The 25010-nt window shown below is 43.6% G+C and overlaps 1 protein-coding gene across 4 annotated transcripts in view; it reads left to right on the top strand.

Moving 5' to 3' along the window:
- The window catches only part of MDGA1 (MAM domain containing glycosylphosphatidylinositol anchor 1), a 272622-nt gene that overhangs the window by 224494 nt on the left and 23118 nt on the right, over positions 1 to 25010 (top strand). For 3 of the 4 annotated variants that reach the window (XM_075204446.1, XM_075204447.1, XM_075204445.1), the window contains 4 exons: positions 731 to 908; positions 5887 to 5910; positions 12419 to 12571; positions 17845 to 17997. In XM_075204446.1, coding sequence (XP_075060547.1) covers positions 731 to 908; positions 5887 to 5910; positions 12419 to 12571; positions 17845 to 17997 — 508 coding nt within the window. The other variant, XM_075204448.1, reaches the window with a different exon arrangement.

Genomic DNA, 25010 nt, shown 5'->3' with positions numbered 1-25010 from the left:
TCCCTATAGATATGCAGGGCAGTTCCCCCCCCCCCTCCCTATAGATATGCAGGGCAGTTCCCCCCCCTCCCTATAGATATGCAGGGCAGTTTCCCCCCCCTCCCTATAGATATGCAGGGCAGTTCCCCCCTTCACTTACCTGTAGTTGTGCCAGCGTCGCTCCTCTCCTCAGATCAGCAGATAGGAAGTGAAGACGTCCTGCTTCCTGTCTGCTGCACAGCAACAGGCAGCCTGGCGATTGGCTGTGTGTTGCTAACCACTGACCACCAATGCTTTTGATCGTCGAGCCCTCCACCTCCCCGCGGCGACCCCCCGCGGCGACCCCCCGCGGCGCCCTCCCCCACCCAGAAAAAAAAAATGAATGAAGAAAAAAAAATTAAAAAATACCCGCAGCGCCGCGCCCCCCGGGACCCAGCGCCCTAGGTTGCAGCCTGGTCAGCCTAGTGGTTGATCAGGCCCTGTAGGCAGTACAATATACCCTACTCCATCTGTATATTAAGCAGGCAGTACAATATAACTCTCTCCATCCTACAAATTAACCTTTGCTTTCTCAGGAGACACCTTATAATGTTTCTGTAACACACATGATAACAACTAATGTAAGATATATTTTTTTCCTGCTGTGATATAGGCTTTTCTATGATATATTTTATTACCAGACTAATATATTTGTCTTACTTGTACTCAGTCTGTGCTCTATAAGATTATTATTGGACCGTCTGATTTTCAGGCCAACCAGCGAGGTACCAACAGTATAACAGTGCCAGCCCGAGAGGTGAAGAAAGGGGGTCTCCAGGAGTACAGACTCAGGGATTTGAAGGTTTTCGAGAAATATGACATCAAGATTACTCCATTCACCATCTTTGGACCAGGGGACTCTGCCAACCGGACGATCCGCTACAAAGAGCGTAGGTACCATATTGTATGTACAGCAGTTACACCCCCTCCTCCTTGTAGCCCAATACAGAGATCATTCTTTATATTGCTGATGTAAGTCTTCTGAGGGCGATACCTGCATCCTACATACACTTGGCATTAATTCGGGTGATTCTGGGATGGTATTTGTACATTGAAGATGCACAGGTCGGGTATTGTCTACATGTGGACTCTACGGGTCTGATTCATGTCTGAGCGCAACTTGGACGTAAGTTCTGTATTTTAGTTGCAAACGGTTGTTCTGTAATATTTACTGGCACGCATACATGTCATTTTTAATTTGAAAACTATGCTGTGCCAGTTATAACCATCAGTCAGTACTTACACCTGCCCTGTAACGGGTCTAAGAGATATGTGGTTATTGGTGTAATGTTCCTTTCTGGGCACGCGCAGTTCAGAATCATGCAAGATACGCTACATAAACAGACGTACGTCCAAACGTGAACCAGACGACCCTACATGTGTACGGTGTACAAAGACTTTATATACATGTTATGCATAAAAATACTGCCCTACAAAAGACTACAAGTCACATAGAGCTGCATAAAGGAGCGAATACTTCTCCAGGGGGACTGGGGGGGGGGGTTGGTGTGGATATTGTATGGTTGGCTTGAACTGTACTTTCATAGTGAAGAACTTGGATAAGTAAGTAAGAGGTTTTTAATGTGTGATTCTTTATTTAAACACTTTGAACACATATTTCCAGTTCTTGCCTGGTAGCGGCTTTCTCTCAATACCCCCAAATCAGGCCCTGTTGACCTCCTCAACCTCATGGCAAGTTGCTCTATCAATTCCACTTCGTCCATTAAATATCAGCCTTGCGCTACGTCATAGACTAGTCTGTGTGTATTTACTGGCTCCAATGTCTGTGTTTATACTTGTCAGTTCCTGTAATGTCCCAATGACCGGGACTGGAAGGCTCCACCAGAGAGTCCGCTGTTCTCACCATATTCATGTGCGTTTTCCAAGCTGTTTGTCATGGTTGTCCCCAGTGTGGGGACCTGACTGCCCGGACAGCGGCGGGTCACTGAGGCGTGAAGCCTCGGAGAGAGAGAATGCTTTGTGTGTACAGCTGTTCCACACCACTGGCTCGCACAGTACAGCATCTGAGTCACAGGGAGCTGAATATTTCATACAGACAAGTAACCCACAGCACAGAAATATGTCAGCGACTGACTTCAGTGGAAGGATTCTATACACTTCTAAGGAGCAGTATGGTGGCTCTTATGTCACATTAAATTAATCATAGCTGACCTCCGTCCCTAATTTCCAGGGCCAGACCTTGTAATGATTTGTCCTGGAAAAGTCCCTATTTTCTAATACTGTCCAACGTGATGCTTATTATTTGGAATTATCTGATGTTTTTTTCACTTGGGTTTGTAAGTTAAAATATATCAAAAGAAATATTTAGAATGCAAAAATATTGACATCACAACATGGTTCCCAACTGTTCCGATTTCGATAGGACAGTACCGATTTGCAGATTGCGAAATAGTTGAAGATTACACTGTATTGGGCGGGGCTTCACCAAACAGTGATTGTGATTGGGTGGAAGGTAGGTGTGTTTGAGTGGATTGTGCGCTGGGTTAGTGCGGCTCAGGGATGGAGCTTTATTTATCCAAATGTTGCCGATATAAACATCGGGAGGAGTGTAATAACCAAGTGGAATAAATGTCAGGAGGAGGATTGGTGCGTCGAGTTCTGTCTAGCCGGCCCCACACATAACCTGCGCAACAGCAAAGCGGAAGTGCTTTAAAATGTTGTAACATACCCCCCTAATGATTCACTGCGGTCATATGAAGCACGTTTATTTTACAACTTTCAAACTACTTATGTAAAATTCTTGCAGGGCTGTTTCGGACACTTACCCCTATATTGGCACCGACGTCTCTATTTCTGTGCATGTTATACTTCTCTCTTGTACTAATCTCCACCGACCTATGTGTGTGCAAAGTACAGTATCAGTTACATATTTACAGGGAGAAAAATCAGGAATGTCCCAGGCACACGGGATTCCTACGTTTGTCTGATGGGTTGACGGACTGCTGTGAATAATCTGTAGTTATATCAGACGCTTCTCTAGAAGAGGCTTCGGCACCCTGCGGTTCTGCAACATTGGTCACTACAGTTGCCAGTATATGCTGTTGTGGAATGCTGGGACTTATAGTTCCACAGCAGCTGGAAAATCACAGAATTTTAGAGCAGGTCCCTCCCAGATCCTAGAGCAGTTCTGAATCAGTTTGGAGTCCTGAGTCAGCCCTGAATGTGATACCAGGGCCTGATTCATTAAGGATCTTAATTTAAAAAACTTCTTATTTCAGTCTCCTGGACAAAACCATGTTACAATGCAAGGGGTGCAAATTAGTATTCTGTTTTGCACATAAGTCAAATACTGACTGTTTTTTCATGTAGCACACAAATACTTGATAGCTTATTTGTACACTGACATTTAAAGTTGATATTTGTGCGCTACATGAAAAAACAGTCAGTATTTAACTTATGTGCAAAACAGAATACTAATTTGCACCCCTTGCATTGTAACATGGTTTTGTCCAGGAGACTGAAATAAGAAGTTTTTTAAATTAAGATCCTTAATGAATCAGGCCTCTAGTCCCTATTGTATACCCTGTGTGTAATATTTAGAGGCCTCTACACAGTGAAAACAACACTTTGTGTCTGACCTGCTTATGACACAGAGTTACAGGAGTCTTCTCAGTTCTCCAGATTTATCGTCAGACGATGCTTCCAAGGAGAAGAGCGATTCTCTCACCGTACGGCATTCAAGGCCTTATTGTTTCTTATCACCGGACAATAAAAACAATTTATGTCCCTCTTAGTCTTATGACATTTCCAAATCTGACTCTCATTCCACCACGAGAGGTTCACCTGGACCATAGTTATGTTGTGACAGTAGAAGGTCCGTTGTGTATACATCTGATAGATAAATTCATGGAGCCAATCACAACTGGAGTATTTCCAGTGATCCCGGCTTTAACTCAGGTCATAAAAATAAACCTTAAAAGAGTTTAACCTGTGTTCAGGTTGGAAGATTCAAATCTCCAGACAGGTTGGGGGCCCAACTTGTTTTACTGCGTTATAACTAACTCTTACAAACTCTGACATATATCTTTTACAAATATACAACCAGGGATTGGAACACTAGACGGGCAAAAATGGCCTCATCTGCTGGAGAACCTCTTGAGAGCTTGAAAGGTTGTTGAATCAAACTTACAATATTGAAGGAATTGTGAAGCTAAAGAAAGTTCTGTGTTAAAGATGTTTAGATTTGGTTTGATAGCCAAATATTGTGTGTGTGTCACTGGTTCCTAGTGACTGGATAGGCTGCACTCAGTGATGTCACTGGCTCCTAGTGACTGGATAGGCTGCACTCTCAGTGATGTCACTGGCTCCTAGTGACTGGATAGGCTGCACTCTCAGTGATGTCACTGGCTCCTAGTGACTGGATAGGCTGCACTCTCAGTGATGTCACTGGTTCCTAGTGACTGGATAGGCTGCACTCAGTGATGTCACTGGCTCCTAGTGACTGGATAGGCTGCACTCTCAGTGATGTCACTGGCTCCTAGTGACTGGATAGGCTGCACTCTCAGTGATGTCACTGGTTCCTAGTGAATGGATAGGCTGCACTGTCAGTGATGTCACTGGTTCCTAGTGAATGGATAGGCTGCACTGTCAGTGATGTCATTGGTTCCTAGTGACTGGATAGGCTGCACTGTCAGTGATGTCACTGGTTCCTAGTGACTGGATAGGCTGCATTCTCAGTGATGTCACTGGTTCCTAGTGACTGGATAGGCTGTACTCAGTGATGTCACTGGTTCCTAGTGACTGGATAGGCTGCATTCTCAGTGATGTCACTGGTTCCTAGTGAATGGATAGGCTGCACTCTCAGTGATGTCACTGTTACCTAGTGACTGGATAGGCTACATTCTCAGTGATGTCACTGGTTCCTAGTGACTGGATAGGCTGTACTCTCAGTGATGTCACTGGTTCCTAGTGACTGGATAGGCTGCACTGTCAGGGATGTCACTGGTTCCTAGTGAATGGATAGGCTACACTGTCAGTGATGTCACTGGTTCCTAGTGAATGGATAGGCTGCACTCTCAGTGATGTCACTGGCTCCTAGTGACTGGATAGGCTGTACTTTCAGTGATGTCACTGGCTCCTAGTGACTGGATAGGCTGCACTCTCAGTGATGTCACTGATTCCTAGTGACTGGATAGGCTGTACTCTCAGTGATGTCACTGGTTCCTAGTGACTGGATAGGCTGTACTCTCAATGATGTCACTGGCTCCTAGTGACTGGATAGGCTGCACTCTCAGTGATGTCACTGATTCCTAGTGACTGGATAGGCTGCACTCTCAGTGATGTCACTGATTCCTAGTGAACGGACAAAATGTCTGTTTCCGTTGCGGCTAGATACAGTTGCACTTTAAATAACCTCCTCCCAAGCTGTATCCTTATTCCTGTGCATGTGGATTATTTATATTACACATCATTCAATTATTGAAGAGATTTCCACTTTGAAGGGACCAGACATTGCTGGCAGATTTTGCTCCTTCCAGGGAGATTTTGAGGAAAGCTTTGTGGCTTGTAGAACAGAGAAGTGACAGACAACTGAGTCGTACAATGAAACCACATGTCCTGTCATCTCCGCACGTTGGGTGATTATCCCCGGCCACATTGTCGCCTCAGTGCTTGGCAGAACACATCTTGTCAGAGCTGCAGAGATTAATGTGAGAACGTTTAGGTGCAGATTACTAAAATGCTGATTAATAAATATGAGAGTTATTGACTATAAATACCACAAGAAGCAGCTGCAGATATTACTGTGTATTGTACACTCCGCGGATGTAATCTTCATTTCATTGTATTTTAATTAGTTGTATTAGGGAAATAGGGAAACACTAAACTCATTTTTTTCTTCTCTTCCAGCAATCACCTTCCGAAATCCATCCGGTGAGTCATTTGTTGCTGATTTCTTGTTGTCCGTGTGATCGGTGCTGTAACTGTGCAAAGTTTCCTTATTGGATGTGGAGAAGCAGAATGCAGGGAACTTAAGGAACAGAGTTACTGTGTTAAATTATTTGCTGGAACAGCGTACCAAAACATATCTGCGAATGTTGAGGAAGATGTTGAAGTCAACTGAGTTTGGTTTAATACTGGTTTCTAAGCACAGGATGATCTGCATAATATATCAGGTTTTATGTTCAAAGGAATAATAGGAACAATATTCTGCAGATCGCTGAAGATTAATCAGTACAAAAAGAACGGTACGGAAGTGGAAGGGACTCTCTCCAGTTCTGTATTTATGTTAATTACATTCAGTCCAAAGAACAGAGCAAACCCTTGCACACTAGAGAAGAACAAAATATTTAAAACCTCATCACCTAAAGTCACTGCGTCTGCATCGTGGCGCATCACTATAAGACACTATATAAGGCTGCTGTGAGATGGCAGCGCTGTACACAGGGTGATAATAAGGAGGCTCAGTAATATCATCAGGGCGAGTGAGAGGGAGGAGAGTAAGGACCAGATTTGCAGCTGCATGTTAAAGCCTTTGTGTGAAGATGTCTCATGGTTCGAAAGTCACGCATTGTGCATGTCAACAGCTTACATCCGTGTTCAGAGTCTTGCACTCGGAGAGACCGGTCAACCACGTTGAGCAGGCCCATTTCAGATACCTCTTATTGTAATTTACAAGGATCTTCTTGAAAGACAATAAAGATGTCTGGTCATTTTGGACTCTCAAAATTGACACCTATATAAGCATGTGAAAGGTAGCAGTATTCATTTAGGAATTTTAAACTGCAGTGTCATTGAAATTGCCAGGTAACCAGTGCAAACACCATTCTAAAAGAAAATTGTCATCGCCCAGGAATCAATGCCAGTAGGCCCCATCCAGCAGCCTGGAAGTTGTTCATGATATAATTGTTGATGGCTCGTTAAACTGCATGTGAGCCTTCAAGATAATAACGGGGGAATATTGTAAACCAACTTATCCATTATCATCAGCACCACAGTCTTCACTTTCAACATCTTTTTTTTTTTATTTTTATTCAAAATTATACTTGAACTGCCACACTTGCGCTTCTTCCTCTTTAACTTCATCATTATAATTATCTTCAGAATCTGGACCCCACATTCCCTCTCGAAAATAGGTTAAAAATACACTTTCAGACACTAATTAGGTTTTTGTAATCACTGACAAGTGTGTTTGTCTACACTAGCGACTCCAGTTAATACATTTCTTGCTTGTTGACCAAATGCTGCTGTTGTTGGTGTCTCTGAGTTGTGGTCATCATCAACTGGAAAACTATATGAGGGCAGAGAATTCTTCTGGTGTTCAAGTGTTGCTGCACAATTGAAACAGAAATAATTATGAAACGTCACAGAGCAAAGAAAGTGCAATTCTCCCAGTGGTTAGTAGCAATGTATCACTAGTATAGTATTTCCTCTGGTATACCAAATATTTCTCAAATGGTATGAATATAATATTAACTGTGGTACACCAAATCAAGATAAATAAAATAAATTGTATGAGCTTCAGATGCGATATATCAGTCCTTAACTGGCAGTATAAGTAGATTGCAAGACGACAGATCACAGAAACCTCTTTTATAAGTTTGTGAAAGATAATGAAATACAACTTAACGGAGCAATTTACGACAGTGATCATTAGGTGTGTTATTCAATATTTAGCCCACTGGCTATTGGCTAACAAGTGTAATAGTAAGGTTAATTATGGTACACAAAATCAAGATCAATTTAATTGTATACATTTTATCTGCTGCCATGTTATTCCTTCTATCCTATTCCATTCCTACCCTAACAGGACACAGGATAATAAATTTATTGTCATTTCTCTAGCTCTATTAATATAGACTATATAGTGTGGGATGAAACAGTGCAAAAGTGAATATTGATGATATTCACTAAAACACTGACACTACTGTGGTGTCTCTAAAACATGAAAAGTTTGGTCTAGATACCTGGGGGGTCATATATAACCATGTAACTTGCGGGGGAGTAATGTAGTGAATGGATTAGTGGAGCCATGTTGGGCAGGAAGCCCACCTCTCCTTATAGTCCATAGAATCTGGATTGAAATAGATGGATCATGGTGCAGAATGTGGGATAGCCACAGTTTTTCTACGCACAATGCAGACAGTTAATTCTATTTTATCTGAAAAAACCCTAATATTATAATGTATTTCAACAGATGAAGACGGCCCATATTTGGAATAGTTCTGCAATGACTTGTAAAATAGACAGATTTTCGCATCACCTTCGCAGTAATTGGGCGCGTGTCCTCGCGACTCGGCCAATTGTCAGAGATTTGCTGCCGGCAAATAAATTTGCAAATCGATCACAACTTGTCCAACATTCTGCAAGTAAATAACACACGTTGGAGAATAGAACAACTCCCTAACATTAAACATATTAGGCCCATGTACAGCAGCGGTGACCAGATATAGTCTGCCCCACATGAAAATAAACGTTTCTGGGGTATAATATCTGTCATGGCTAATATAAAACATAAGCAATGCTCCAATAAGCTGAATTTTAGGAATAAAAAGTAAAAAAAATAATCTATTTTGCAATCAAGATTTATTCGTTCCATCTTCGATGAACAACTTACACGCATGTTGAGCATGTTCAAAAAATCAATGGACGTTGAATGCATCATAATGCGAACAGGTTCCATCCTGGTCAAGACTTTGACATTTGCAAAAGTTTGAACATTTTTTCACAATTTTAAGAACTTTTGCCTACTAATGAGTTCAGGAACCTGTAGCCGGGAGAACTCGACTGTCATTAAATGTATGTATTACATTATTGCTCTAGCTTTGTGTCTTGGGGCAAATCTCTGCAAAGCTTGGATGAAAATGGATTACATGCATTTGTTTAATGTAAGAAGGTGAAGCATGGTGGCTCAGTGGTTAGCACTTCTGCCTTACAGCACTGGGGTCATGAGTTCAATTCCCAACCATGGCCTTATCTGTGTGGAGTTTGTATGTTCTCCCCGTGTTTGCGTGGGTTTCCTCCCACACTCCAAAAACATACTGGTAGGTTAATTGGCTGCTATAAAAATTGACACTAGTCTGTCTGTATGTGAGTGTGTGTGTGTGTGTGTGTGTGTGTGTTAGGGAATTTAGACTGTAAGCCCCAATGGGGCAGGGACTGATGTGAGCGAGTTCTCTGTACAGCGCTGCGGAATTTGTGGCACTATATAAATAAATGATGATGATGATGATTTGTTTAATGTAAAGATAGAGGAGGTGACCTGAAAATACACAATTACCACAATGAGGGTCATTTATGGCAGAAAAAATGCAAACCTGCGCTGCCGTATTTATTTTTTTGGTAAATGACCCCCAGTAACAACAAAACAGGACATGTTATTAATTAATGTCTGTAAATGTCACGAGGGCCCAGGCACATACACTGCCATTTAATAGCGAATCAGAATATTGATTTCCTGAAGTCTATGTGGAATGAGAACGTCTCTCCTGGACATGGCTTTTTCAATTTGAGACACAAATCTTAAATATTTAACAATCTCTGGCCTTTCATTTATTTTATTTTCCCACAAATGCAACCAGATATTTCAGCTCCTATTCCTGCGCTCCCCACCTATGTGATGTGCATGGAGCCTCAGTGATGAGATTAATCCGGACACAACAATATCAGACTCCGTCCGGGGCCGGCGCCCTGCACTGGGGGAACGGAGGGTTAATGTGAGGGCAGAAAAGCCGCCGTTTGTACATTGACCTCTGAAATGTTTCCTGCACCTCACGTACAGGCCCCTCGGCTCATTAATTCCAATAGGGACTTTGCATTTTGATTGTAAAAAGGTCATTTTCAGCATCCTTGTTAGGGATAAATGAAGTGGAAAGGAAAGGTCCGGCCTTATTTGTTAGGAGCTTAAGTAGAACAATCGTTGGAGGAGAACGGTCAGAGTTGTACCCAGTGCAGGCGAGAGAGACGTGCCGGATGTCTCGCCCTCCTCATATAATAGAGATTGCAGATTGTTACTCACCTGTCACCTTATGGAACTGTATTAGGAGAATATTAAATAGTCATCAGTCATCTGCATAGAAAAACAACTTGGTTAAGACCGTGTTCACCGGGCATTTATCAAACGTTGTTTGGAATGTAAATGTAGGGGCATTAAATGGGACCTATTGACAAACCGTCCACGCTGCATTTTCTATGTGCAATCGCCCCTATTTTGCAGCAATGCCCAAATATTGGAGCAGTATAATCCACATCATAGTGCATACCTGTACCTGCAATAAATCCACGTACTTCCAGCGCTAACGTGTGCATGGATCAGCTCTATGAACTTATTATATATATTGCGCCACTCGTCCAGTCTGCTATTGGATGTTTACCTGTGGTGGGTAATTTAATCCCATTTAGACCACCCTCTGAAATTATTTCTAAAATCATCATCATCATCAACATTTATTTATATAGCTCCAGCAAATTCCGTAGCGCTTTATAATTGGGAACAAACATTAATAAGACAATACTGGGTAATACATACAGAGAGGTAAGAGAACCCTGCTCGCAAGCTTACAATCTATGGGACAATGGGAGTTTGAAACACAAGGGCATGTGCTACATCATATTGCACATTGGACCAGCTAAAATGCAAAGGTAAAAGTATTGAGTGGGCTGTGTGATCAGTCACACAGCTATGTTGGTCAGAGGGTTGTTGTCTTGTGTTAGCTGTGTAGACAGGACCGTCTTTCCCATTGGGCACGCTGGGCAGGTGCCCGGGGGCCCTGCAGCCCAGGGGGGCCATCCGGTTCTTAAGAGGGCCCTTTGTGTAGAGGGTGGTAATAGGGTAATCTAGGGAGATTAAGATGGTAGTTGTGGAACAGTAGAGGAACATTGAGACGTCCTTTATTTCATGTATTTTAAATGTGTTACTTTTATTAGCAAGTCTGTCTAATTCTGCGCTTTCACTATGAAATGTGCCTAGATGAAGCAAAAGTCATCCCACAGTAGAGAGCTCTGGATAACCCAAACTCCAACAAACATGTACAAATCTGACAATTTTATACAACTGAAAAGGACCCGGGGAACAGGAAATTGTAAATATGAGCAAATATGTCCATTCCGCCGGTGTTGAAGTGCACATCTTGCCCTGCAGGTCGGGGATAAGATTCTCTGGGTTTCGTCGGAAGTAAACAGATTGTTCAGGAGTCATTCAGTCATTATTTGGGCCAGGAAAGGGAAGGTTGTTGTTAGATAAGTGAAATTTATTTTTGTGCTCCATTTTATACAACTCCCAGAAAGAAGTGCAGTACTTTATTTTTCATTATGTGTAGCAAAAAAATTATTTAAAAAAAATTATTATTGCAGTACCGTGTTAGCCAGATTTTGACAGGGAGAGAAAAATCTGTGAATTTAGGCTGATAAGAACATTCCAGTCATTGACACAAGGGCTCAATCTAACACCTGGATTTATGACCTACCACTTGGACACACTTCACACCCGACAGCAGAGTAACTCCAAATCTCTGAACTCATAGGACTTTATGCTTCATCCATAACAAAAAACCTCAGTATTATTACTTTAGCTTATCTTAATGATGTATTCCTCCCCTCCTGTGCAAATTTCTTGATGTAACAGCTCTTAAATGTTGTGCCTGTTTCTTAGTCATTCATTTATAAAGTTGCCTGATGAAGGGGCTTCTGTGCTCTGAAAGTTAGCAAATATAATAATATTTTTTTGGGGTTAGTCAAAAAAGGTATCACTCCTATAATATTTTTGTCTTTTTTGACACAAAAGTATTTAACATCACATTATTTCCACAACACTGGACATTTTATAAATAGCAGCAATGAGATCAGCATGAAAACTGCAGCGTTCTAAAATACACCACTGCCAAAAAGTGATCTGCGGAAACATGTAACTCAGAAATAATCATCAATTCTGTTCTCATCCACTAAATTACACTAACGTAGACCATCGTTATATGCAAACTGCTCAAACTTCTGGTAAATCTGTCTCCTCCCTTGTACAATACATAGAGTGTATGTATGTGTGTATGTGTGTGTGTGTGTGTGTGTGTGTGTGTGTGTGTGTGTGTGTGTGTGTATATATATATATATATATGTGTATACTGGTAGATTAAATATTTGGGGGCAGGGAATGCAGATAATGGTTTGTGCAAAAAGGTGGAGCCAGAGGAGTGGGTGGGGCTAGTACATGAAGTGGAGCCAGTGGATAAGGTGGAGCCAGTGGATTGGGTGGGGCTAGTAGATGAGGTAGAGCCAGTGGATGAGGCCGGCCAGTTCCTATCTGTTCATGCACAGATAACACGTGTGTCTTCTCCGGGGGTGAGCACGGTAATAACACACCTTGGCATCTATCCATGTACATATGACACGTGTGTCTTCTCCATGGATAAACATGTAATAACACGCCTTCCCTTCTGTCCATGCACAGATAACACGTGCCGCTTTGACGATGAGAAGCTTTGCGGATTTGTCCAGGACAAAGATGACACCTTTGACTGGATTCGCCAGAGCAAGGAGACGCAAGACGCCAAGAAAACGCCAAACACGGGGCCTACAACGGATCACAGCGGGACTCAGGAGGGTAATTATTCCATAAAGAATCATGATAAACTCAGCAAATGACAAGGATAGTAGAAGTCAGTGGGGCGAGAGGTGAGCACATAGGACAGGAGGTCACAGGGCGAGAGCGTTTATACCGCACACATAGACTTACAGCAGGATGTATGTTACCCCTTATAACGTTACTAATACATTCCACACCAAGAGCGCCGCTGTCTGACCTTCCTGCGACCTCTGGAGAGTGATGGTAATACGGCGCGCTCTCGCCAATGATGATCTCGTCTTACCAATCCCGTGAAGGTTTTCTCATCTGTAGATTGGGCTCATTGTGGACAGCAAAATAAAGAGACTTTATTTAAAAAAATGGCAAATATATAAATTAGTGGTATTTAAAGTTGATGGATCTAATAATACTTAAAAACTAACATTATATACAAATATTGTTGTTATCTAGGTCCGCTTTGCTCTAACACACAATACACTGCAGGATACGTCCAATACATTTGTGCAATATGAATTCACAAAAATAGCGCACAGAAAAGAATAACCTATTCTATTATTGTCACCTGTTAATAATATAGGCACTATTGATAAAACAGTTTTTACAAAAAAGTGTTTTTTTTTATATTTTATTTATTTTATTGTCCATGAAATACATTTATTAGGATGTAATCAATGTATACTGGACATAAAATCATTGTTACAGTTGCCCCTGGTTGCAGACACATGTTCTAGCTGTATACACAGCCGTCATCACTAGTAATCAGGACTTAGACTATCTCTGTAGGGCTGAAAATCACATATGTTAGAGCATACTTGCCAACTCTCCCGTAATGTCCGGGAGACTCCCGCATTTTGCGAGAGTCTCCCGGGCGAGTGTGGAAATCTCCCGAATTCTGCCCACTTCACTAGGAAGTGCCCTACTTCCCGGTAAATCGCGGGGCCGAAATGACGCGATTTTGGCCGCCCCGTCCCCTCACGCCCACCTCCACTGGCTGACTCCCGGAAGAGAGCTGAAGATAGTAGGTAAGTATGTGTTAGAGATGCCCAGAGCTTGAATCAGACGTGACTGGTGCGCTCAGGTTTGGCACGCCCCTATTGTACACTGACTATGGGCGAACGCGCCCCCCCCCCCATTCCCTCCCAGAAATCATACGCTGTAGTAAGCCTATGAAGAAGAATTGAACGTTGCAGCGTTTAGTTGCGTATTTTTTGGTTCTGTGGATGCGCAGATCAAATGTGCGGATTATATGCACAAAATCGTCTGTTACGTTCCTTGATGAATCAGACCCTGTGTGTTTAACAAGTGCAGTCTGTAGATTGCAGTAATACAGGTCTGTGGTGCAGGTGCAAGATAGCAAGTTCTAGTATGAAATTATATTCAGAGACCGGTGAACTCCAGAGTTCAGGCACAATGTGAACACATGTTTTGGGGCTATTCCTGGTTTCTGTATCTGAGATGCTCTGCAGAGTACACAGTATCAGTATATGTCTGAGATGCTCTGCAGAGTACACAGTATCAGAATGTATCTGAGATGCTCTGCAGGGACACAGTATCAGTATATGTCTGAGATGCTCTGCAGAGTACACAGTATCAGTATGTGTCTGAGATGCTCTGCAGAGTACACAGTATCAGTATGTATCTGAGATGCTCTGCAGAGTACACAGTATCAGTATGTATCTGAGATGCTCTGCAGAGTACACAGTATCAGTATGTGTCTGAGATGCTCTGCAGAGTACACAGTATCAGTATGTATCTGAGGTGCTCTGCAGAGTACACAGTATCAGTATGTATCTGAGATGCTCTGCAGAGTACACAGTATCAGTATGTATCTGAGATGCTCTGCAGCGTACACAGTATCAGTATGTTTCAGGGATTACAGATCCCTAGTGAGAGGCTGATAGTGGGTAAGATCAGCGATGAGGTTGCAGATGGTACAAGAGTACACAGTATCAGTATATGTCTGAGATGCTCTGCAGAGTACACAGTATCAGTGATGCTCTGCAGAGTACACAGGATCAGTATGTATCTGAGATGCTCTGCAGAGTACACAGTATCAGTATGTGTCTGAGATGCTCTGCAGAGTACACAGTATCAGTATGTATCTGAGATGCTCTGCAGAGTACACAGTATCAGTATGTATCTGAGGTGCTCTGCAGAGTACACAGTATCAGTATGTATCTGAGATGCTCTGCAGAGTACACAGTATCAGTATGTATCTGAGATGCTCTGCAGAGTACACAGTATCAGTATGTTTCAGGGATTACAGATCCCTAGTGAGAGGCTGATAGTGGGTAAGATCAGCGATGAGGTTGCAGATGGTACAAGTGTACGGGGTCATATTTTCAGGTTCAGCACATGGAGGTATTTGCCATCCTGATGCTAATTTACTACAATGTTTCCTACACATGATAGAAGAACGTACTTAAGTCCCTCGTTATCAGAAGACAGCCTAATACTGCAGGTGACAGCGTAGTGTTGTGCACATTACTTACATTATATCAGACTTTATCATTCAGGACAGAGGAGCATCAAGTTAGTGTCATGGACAGATCTCGGCTACTGGGCACCTTGGCACATCCGTCCCCTGGCATATGGGGCTGGCATAGAACAGACCGTCCACTTCCATTTCTTAATATCTACTAGGAGACAGATGATTGAGATCATACGCTGGACAGTAGCTGGTTGCTGGACACATGTCAGCACTCTCCAGCCCTGAAGATGATCACAATGATAATTCAAAGGACGCTGCGGGTTCTGGCAGGACGGGTGTAGAGGGCTGGCCACCATCTGTGAGCCGTCACCAGCCAACCGTCTGCTCCTCTGTGCACCATAATCAGTGATGGGGGAGTCTGTGATACCACAGAACCAGATTATACTACAAACATTTTAGTCATTTTGCAGCGTTTTATTTTATTGTTCACAATTTTTATTTTTCTCTAAAAATAGGAATAATCTATGTTTGATAACTGATCTCCTTTAAAGAGGACTTGTCACTGACACAAGATGGAGGCAGCCATCTTGTGACAGAAATAGTGATGTTACTATGTCCTAGTCAGTCGAACCCAGAAATGTAGAATTATTAGCTGAGCTGGAAAATCTGATCCTCCGGGTAGTTGAGAAACTCAGTGATCACTTGTTTTACATATAGGGCTGATTCATGTCCCGTTCCGTTATCATCCGTATCTTGTGTGAAATATCTTGGCGCGTGCTCAGGATCGGACATTACACAATGAGCGCAGTTACATGCAACTCATGTGTGAGCGCAAATGACACTTATGAAAGCCTACGACTTGAAGGGCTGGACGTGTATGGTGGGGGGGGGCGGATAGACGTGTATGGCGGGGGGCGGATGGACGTGTATGGCGGGGGTGGATGGACGTGTATGGCGGATGGACGTGTATGGCGGGGGGGCGGATGGGCGTGTATGGCGGGGGGGCGGATGGACGTGTATGGCGGGGGGCGGATGGACGTGTATGGCGGGGGGCGAATGGACGTGTATGGCGGGGGGCGGATGGACGTGTATGGCGGGGGGCGGATGGACGTGTATGGCGGGGGGGGCGGATGGACGTTTATGGCGGGGGGCGGATGGACGTGGGCGATGTACAGTGAAGGCGCATCCAAGGCAGGTGCCGCCGATTCCAGTCCTGGGTTTCTTGTAAATACATTTAATTCATCCGTATCATTTGCACCAGCTAGGGGCAGGGGTAAGAGCCAACTGATAGGGATTGCGGCATAGTCTTTGGAAGAGTCCACGTATGTGTGCCGCTGGCTAGCACACAACATACATGTGCAAGTAAGATAGAGCATAAAAAACACATTGTATGTACAGCAATCTTTAAGAATATCCTGATTTATGTATTGAATGTACAAAAAAGTACCATTCTTTAATTTATTTTTTAAAAACCAACCGTGGTTTTATTAATGATTAATCTGTTAGAGTTGTTGATTTATTTTATAAAGGAATTCTTTTTTTAGGTGTTATACATGACTTTATATTACACATATGCATTGTGCGTATCCTGCTGTCTGTGTACGGCCAGTAACGTTTAGGCAGAGGGTACTTACACCCAGATTCAAATCGAGAACACATCTTGAGATCCCCTAGGATTTGATTATGGTCGGAACTGCGATCAACTTCCGCGCTCTTTTTAGACCGCAACTTGCGTTACGGTTTTAATCAGGCCTATTATATACAACATTCCTTTTGGGCTGAGTACACACTACAGGGTTTTAAGTGGGGATGTTGCCTATAGCAACCAATCAGATTCTAGATGTCATTTTGTAGAATGTACTAAATAAATGATAACTAGAATCTGATTGGTTGCTATAGGCAACATCTCCACTTCTTCAAACCCGCAGCTTAGTAAATATTCCCCATGATCTTTTCAGCCGATGGTTATTACAGATGAAGAGCACATGTCTGACGGTAAAACATGTATAGTGTCTACACATGAATCGCATTGCTGATTGAGACTTTCCAGTCGTGGGTAAAATCATTACTGATTTGGCATTGGGAGAAATGTTCTGCAGTGTGTACCCAGCCTTACTTATATCAACATGCAGACTGTATTATTTATAGCCAACAAGCTCATTTCCCAAGCAGAGTATAGGTGATAAAGTGATAATGTGTGTTAAACTTTAGCAATCGATTTGCTGTACAAAAGTCTGATCCCGCTGCATGACCCCATTGAGGGATCCAGGATCACTTTCTATTTGCCATTTGCTTTGCATGACGTAGAGCCATGTTAGTGTGATCAGAGGATGACAATACTAATCTGGTTGTTTCTGATTGGATGACTTTGCGCTCATTATGGTCCAGCCTCTGACGACATCACTGCGCGTCTGCGCCAGCTAGATGAAAGATGACGTGTGATTGGTTGGTTTGGGTTACTGCATATTTCACTGAAAGTCACTGAAGAAGCAATTTAAAGGTTAATAAATGTGTAACAGATCTGGGATCTGCTGTACTGTTGTCTGTGTGTAATGTAACCCTCAGGGAGCGATACCTGTATTTAGCACCACAAACCCCCCTCCAGCTGTGTTAGTTTGGACAGTTAATTGTTCGTTCTTTACATGGTACATGAGCAGACGTTATATATGTTTTGTAGAGTTGTGTCTCTTTAGTTGAGCTATCTACATGATGGACAGCTCTATTGCAATAAATGGACAAAGCTTAATCGATATCTGAACATTCACTCTCTTATCATCACTTAGTGACCGTCTCTCTGCATTGAATCGTGTGTGAGCCCTTTGTGCAGGGTAATGATTTTATTCTTTGTCCTATGTCTCAGGTTTCTACATGTTCATTGAGGCCTCTAAACCACGTAAGCTCGGGGACAAAGCCCGGCTCGTCAGCCCCATGTACAACATCACAAACAAGTTCCCGTCTCACAAAGTGTCGTACTGTGTCTCCTTCTACTACCACATGTACGGGAGAGATATAGGTGAGTCTGTCTGTAATATCATGTCTGTCACATACAATGTGTCCTGTCTCTTCTGCTCCCTATAGGGACAATCCCCTCGCTGTTCCTCCAATACTGCACCAAGGACACCTTCCCTTCAACTCCTATCTCTGGAGCTAATGGATATTACCCTGAAAATGTATTTGTTTATGTTTCACACAAGGTGATATTACTTCTAAACCATGAAATATTTTATGATAGGAAGCTTTCAGTAATAATAATAATATCATATCCTTGCGAGTCGACCAGCAATGAATACATTATAGGGATATGTGAAACGTTATAAATCTCAATTTGAAGATGTTCTGCACTCACACCTGGGGGTAAATGTATCAAACTGAGAGTTTCCCGGTGGGTTTGAAGAACCAATCAGATTCTAGTTATCATTTCTTTAGTACATTCTACAAAATGACAGCTAGAATCTGATTAGTTGCTATAGGCAACATCTCCACTTTCCATGTTTTCGGGTTTTGTGTTACTATATCATTGTTACGTCATAGCTGGTTAAAAGCCGCCTTTGTTTTGCTCACCTTAATCCGATTACAATGCCCTGTGAGCCGGAACACTAACTCTTCGGTAGCAGAATTTATAATATGGAAAGTTTTGAAAGTTTTTGTACCAACAAAGTTAGAAACCACAGAAGTCTTTTGTATGGAAGGACGAGCTCGGCTGTCAGCATATGTACATTTAGCACACTCAGATGTTTCTCCTCACCAGAACCATGCTAAGAGTGATCTTTATCATACAAGAATATCCCTGGTTATTATTTCTGTGTCTGGTTCCATTGATGACCAAATATTGAGTTAAACCTGACCTCAATCTCCTCCTGCTGACGGTTTTTATTTGGTCCATATAGTAAAATGAGCCTCTAAGTTTAACCCTTTAGATTATCCTTTTTGTGGATTTTGTCAGAGAACCATTGTTTCTCTAAATATTATCTTGTGCTGCAGAGACTCTTGTTGTACTTACACTGAAGGGAGAAGTTTCCTTTCACATATGTGAACTGTATGCAGAGATATAGGATGGTGACCCCTCATTGTCTACAATGTTACTGGCCGTCTGCGTTCAGAACACTGATGTATCAATTTGACTATTGTTATAGATTGACAGAAGGGCCAATGTTTCCACCTGTGTTTACCTGATGATATGTGTGATGTGATAATCTAAGATTCAGATTGTTATAATTGAGCACGGCTTGAATTCCAACAATGTTTCATATGGGACCTGCGAGAATGTGTAAATATCGTCTACGAAACGTGTCCATGTGGCCAGTTGGTCTCAGAGCTCAAACATCTCCCTCTCCCCAGGTGAGGTGGAGACTCTCATACACTTGGGCCATGTAGCCCCCATGGTCGTGCCTCTGACATGGGATTCAAAATTACCAATTAAGTAGAAAATATGTGTTCTCCAATTCTAGAAGTTGGTGGCTACAGATGGCCAACAACATACAGTAATGAGTCTCAGTTGTAGCTGCAGTGCGGATACATCATTGCTGGTTCATGTTTCTGGATGTTTATAGATGTTTCTAGATGGCGTAATACCGTGTGATGTGATTCTGGAGATCCATAACTGCAGAGTTTTTTGACATATTCAGTTGTTGGTGACCAAAGACACTGTCACGGGCACTAGGAGTCTTTACCCAGGGATCACCAGGTGATAGGCTTACCAGAGCAGTATAGGTGGTAATATGGTACTCTGGTAGCAGGGTGATCACGGAACAGGAAATAGCAGATGATGAGATGCTCAGGAAAGTCTATGACTAGCAGCACTGGCAATATGGAAGTAGTAATACACGAGGAACTGTATGGACAAAGGACACGTGAAGGTAGTCAGTGGTCTGCGGTAGCAAGTTGTACCACTGCTATAGTGAGGAGGAATGTCCAACAGAAACGAGGAGGTGATGAGAGTCAGCGGTCTGCGGATAGCAAGTTGTACCGCTGTCTGAGTGAAGGAATGGAATCCAAGTGGAGGTATCCGGGGAGTCAGTGGTCTGCGTTAGCAAGTTGTACCACTGCTATGTGAGAGGATACTGGAACGGGTGAAACTGTAAACAGGAGTCAGTGGTCTGCCACTAGCAAGTTGTACCACTGAATATATATGTGAGGAGGTGCACGGGGAGAGACTGCAACACAATATATACACGGGCACCTTGACTTTGATCCACAGTAATATGCACAATATAAATGTATAAATGACTGAACAACACTGCCAATGTAGAAAGTCTCTTGAAGTAATCCAGCATGAGATAACACAGTCAATGATGGCAATAGAATCAGCAGATAGTACACTCCAGAGGAGAACCAACACAGTCAATGATGGCAATAGACTCAGCAGATAGTACACTCCAGAGGAGAACCAACACAGTCAATGATGGCAATAGACTCAGCGGATAGTACACTCCAGAGGAGAACCAACACAGTCCAGCAAGGTATGCAATACACAGCACAGTCAATGGGAAGTATGCATACCGTGGTTCAGGAGAAGGCAGTCAGACAGGAGTGCAGAGATACCTGAAGGGCAGGAGGCCGACAGGATCCAAAGTCCCTGGATGGGTGAAGCGGTGGTCTAGCAAGTGCAGCGCACAGGTAGGTAGACCAGCAGGGAACACAGGAAGGCGTGGAGAGCGGATCAGTAGTAGATGGATGAGTAGCGCTGAGAAGTAACAGCAGCGGGTCTCTGCGGGAACACGGAGGTAGCCAATAGCAACCAGTAGGTGCAGTAACGATGGGACACCGGAGCAGAGTTGAACTGGAACAGTTGGTCACGGAGAGTAGCGGGTAGCAATAGTGGCAGCAGACTCAAGGAAACACGGGAGAGTTGACAAGGGCTGAAGACTGAAGCGCACAGAGGCAGCGGATAGGAATCAGCCAAACAGTCACGATGAAACACAGACGGGTTGCAGGTTGAAGACTGTAGTGCACGGAGGCAGCGGATAGGAATCAGCTAGCAGTCACGATGATGAAACACAGACGAGTTGCAGGTTGAAGACTGTAGTGCCCGGAGGCAGCGGATAGGAATCAGCTGTCAGTCACAATCATGAACAGGTGAGTGGATGTGAATGAAAGACTGTAGTGCACGGAGGCAGCGGATAGGCATCAGCTAACAGTCCCAATGATACATGGTAGAGTTGAAGTGCTTAGAAGACTGTAGTGCACGGAGGCAGCGGATAGGAATCAGCTCAACAGTCACGATGAAACACAGTAGATGGTAGAAGTGGTATGGGAACCACAGTAGTAGAAGTGGTTTGGAAACCACAGCGGTAGAAGTGGTTTGGAAACCACAGGAATCAGCTGGGCTGAATAAACGAGGAAACACAGGAACACCTTCAGAGACTCATGGGGAATGAGACTCCAAGATCAGGCAACGTGGTGTTGACCACAGGTGCTTAATATAGGGAGGTTGCCTGATCTGCCAATTTAGTTAAAGGAACATACACTGGAGGTATGGAAAGGGCTGCGCATGCGCAGTCCCTCAGGTTGGAGGACGGCCACGGTTCCTAAATGTCCGGGAAGAGGCACTCACGGTCCGGTGAGTGACAGTACCCCCCCTTTTAAAGGTGGGCACAGAACGCCTGGAACCGGGTTTGTCCGGATTTTTGGAATAAAACTTCTTCAAAAGGGCAGGAGCATTAAGATCTTCAGCTTTGATCCAAGAGCGCTCCTCAGGACCAAAGCCCTTCCAATGAACGAGGAAACGGAGGACTCCTCGCGAAATTTTTGCATCCAATACCTCAGTAATCTCGAAATCCTCCTCCTGATGAACTTGAACTGGCTGCGGTGCTGAGGGAAGAGTCGAGAAACGGTTGATGATGAGAGGTTTGAGCAAGGACACATGGAAGGCATTGGAGATCCGAAGATTCTTAGGAAGAAGAAGTTTAACACATACTGGATTGATAACTTGAATGATCCTATATGGACCAATAAAACGAGGGGCGAATTTCATAGATGGAACCTTCAAACGAATATTTTTGGTAGATAACCAGACACGATCTCCAATTTTTAGTGGTGGAATAGCCCGCCTCTTCTTATCTGCGAAAGACTTATATTTGTTAGATGTCTTCTTTAAACAGGTTTTGACCTGAGACCAGATATTTTTGAAGGTCTGACAAGCAGTCTCCACAGCAGGAACTTGGGTGGGCAGGAGGGCAGGAAATTCCGGAAAAGACGGATGGTGACCGTAGACCACAAAGAATGGAGTTTTGGATGATGACTCATGGTACATGTTGTTATGGGCGAATTCAGCCCAAGGGAGCAATTCTACCCAGTTGTCTTGGTTGGCTGAAGAGAACATCCTAATAAAGGTCTCAAGATCTTGATTGACTCGTTCTGTTTGTCTGTTAGATTGCGGATGGTAAGAAGATGAGAGTGCTAATCGTATGCCCAAGGTTTTACAAAGGGCCCGCCAGAATCTGGAAACGAATTGTACTCCTCTATCCGACACAATCTCAGACGGACATCCATGGATGCGGAAGATTTCTTTAATGAAATGTTCAGCCAGAGTAGACGAGGAAGGTAAACCGGACAGAGGGACGAAATGAGCCATCTTCGAAAATCTGTCTACCACTACCCAAATAGTATTGTGATTCTTACTTGGTGGCAAATCAGTAACGAAATCCATACTAATATGGGTCCAAGGCTTGGACGGAATGGGTAGTGGTCGCAGCAACCCTGCTGGAGTTCTGCGGGAGGATTTGAACTGAGAACATAAATCACAGGAAGCAACAAACTCTTTGACGTCTCTCCTCATTGAAGGCCACCAGTAACTACGAGAGAGAATCTCAAAGGTCTTGTGTTCACCGGCGTGTCCAGAAAAACGAGAGGCATGGAACCACGAAAGGATTTTCCTCCTCAGAGTAGGAGGCACAAGGGTCTTCCCAAATGGTAGCATTTTGGTGGATGAAGCAGCCAGAGAAATACATTTGGGGTCTAGAATAGCATGGTTGGGAACCTCTTCTACATCAGAGGACGTCACAAAAGCTCGAGATAGAGCGTCAGCTTTCTTGTTCTTAGCGGCTGGTTTGAAGGTTATAATTAATTCAAAACGGGAAAAGAAAAGAGACCATCTTGCTTGACGAGGGTTCAAGCATTGAGCAGATTGCAAATATGACAAGTTCTTATGATCCGTGAAGATCGTCACCGGATGGCGAGCTCCTTCCAACAAGTATCTCCATTCCTCTAATGCAGCTTTGATGGCCAGCAACTCCTTGTCCCCGATAGTATAATTTTTCTCTGCGGGCAGAAGACTCCGAGAGTAGAAGGCACAAGGATGTAATTTTTGTTGCTCCGAGCGTTGGGAGAGAATAGCTCCTAAGCCCACATTAGAGGCATCTACTTCTAGGAAGAAGGGGAGTGTCACATCAGGCTGTCGCAGAATGGGAGCAGACGAGAAGGACTCTTTGAGGATTTGAAAGGCTTGGAGAGCCTCAGATGACCATTGCTTAGTATTAGCCCCTTTCCGAGTTAAGGCCACAATGGGAGATGCAATGGATGAAAAGTCTTGAATGAAGCGTCTATAGTAATTGGCAAAACCTAAAAAACGCTGGATGGCACGAAGAGTAGTTGGCTGAGGCCAATGTAGTACAGCATTTACTTTGTCTGGATCCATCTTCAGGCCAACTCCGGAAACTATATACCCCAAGAATGGAATCTGGGGTAACTCGAATGAACATTTCTCCAATTTACAGAACAACGAGTTCTTCCGTAGTCTGGAGAGGACCTCTGCCACATGTTGGTGATGAGAAGGCAGGTCCTGTGAGAAGATCAATATGTCGTCCAGGTAGACAACGACACATACATATAATAAGTCCCGAAAGATCTCATTGATGAAACCCTGGAAAACCGCGGGGGCATTACACAGCCCGAAGGGCATTACTAAATATTCGTAATGCCCATCTCTGGTGTTAAACGCGGTCTTCCATTCGTCACCGGAACGGATTCTAATTAAATTGTAGGCACCACGAAGATCCAACTTAGTAAATATCCGAGCTCCCTTGATGCGATCAAATAGCTCAGTGATCAGCGGAATGGGATACCGATTCTTGATAGTAATGGCGTTGAGTCCACGAAAATCTATACAAGGGCGTAATGATCCATCCTTCTTTTTGACGAAGAAGAACCCAGCTCCAGCGGGAGAGGTGGAAGGTCGAATGAACCCACGCTGGAGATTCTCCTGTATGTACTCAGATGTGGCTTGAGTTTCAGGTAACGAGAGAGGATAGACCCGACCCCTGGGAGGAGTCTTGCCAGGTAGAAGGTCGATCGGACAATCCCAAGAACGATGAGGAGGAAGACGTTCAGACTGAGCTTTATCAAACACATCGGCATATGAAGCATACTGAGGAGGGAGTCCCGGAGAGGAAGATGAGATGGAAGATTGCTGTACTTTAAGAGGAATAACTTGAGAGAGGCAACGATGGTGACATTCAGACCCCCAAGACGTAACTTGAGGGGTGCGCCAGTCAATCTGGGGAGAGTGACACTGAAGCCATGGAAGGCCTAAGACAATCGGACTTGTCGTAACTGGAAGAATTAAAAACGAAATTTCTTCATGGTGTAGTACACCAATCTGAAGGGTTACTGGAGACGTACTCTGGGTGATGAGACCATTGATGAGGCGTGATCCATCTATAGCCGTCACAGTAATGGGTGTTTTTAAAGTGATCACTGGTAGGGACCATTGATTCACTAGTGATTTAGAAATGAAATTTCCTGCTGCTCCGGAATCAATCAATGCCTGTGACTCAAAGGATTTGGTAGCAAAGGAAATCGTAACATCGAAAGCGCAGACTTTAGATTTCATAGACAATGGAGAGGACTCCAGGGACCCTAACTTCACCTCTCCAGAACTAGTTAGGGCCTGGCATTTCCCGATCTCTTAGGGCAAGAGCTGAGCATATGCGTGGAATCAGCACAATAGATACAGAGTCTATTCTTTACTCTTCGTTTCCTCTCCTCTGAAGATAATTTGGAACGTCCTATCTCCATGGGAATCGCAGA

Source organism: Mixophyes fleayi, chromosome 3 (genome assembly GCF_038048845.1).
Source record: "Mixophyes fleayi isolate aMixFle1 chromosome 3, aMixFle1.hap1, whole genome shotgun sequence".
Lineage (NCBI taxonomy): Eukaryota > Metazoa > Chordata > Amphibia > Anura > Limnodynastidae > Mixophyes > Mixophyes fleayi.
The sequence above is the reverse complement of the archived record's forward strand: the minus strand, read 5'-3'. Positions and strand labels throughout refer to the sequence as shown.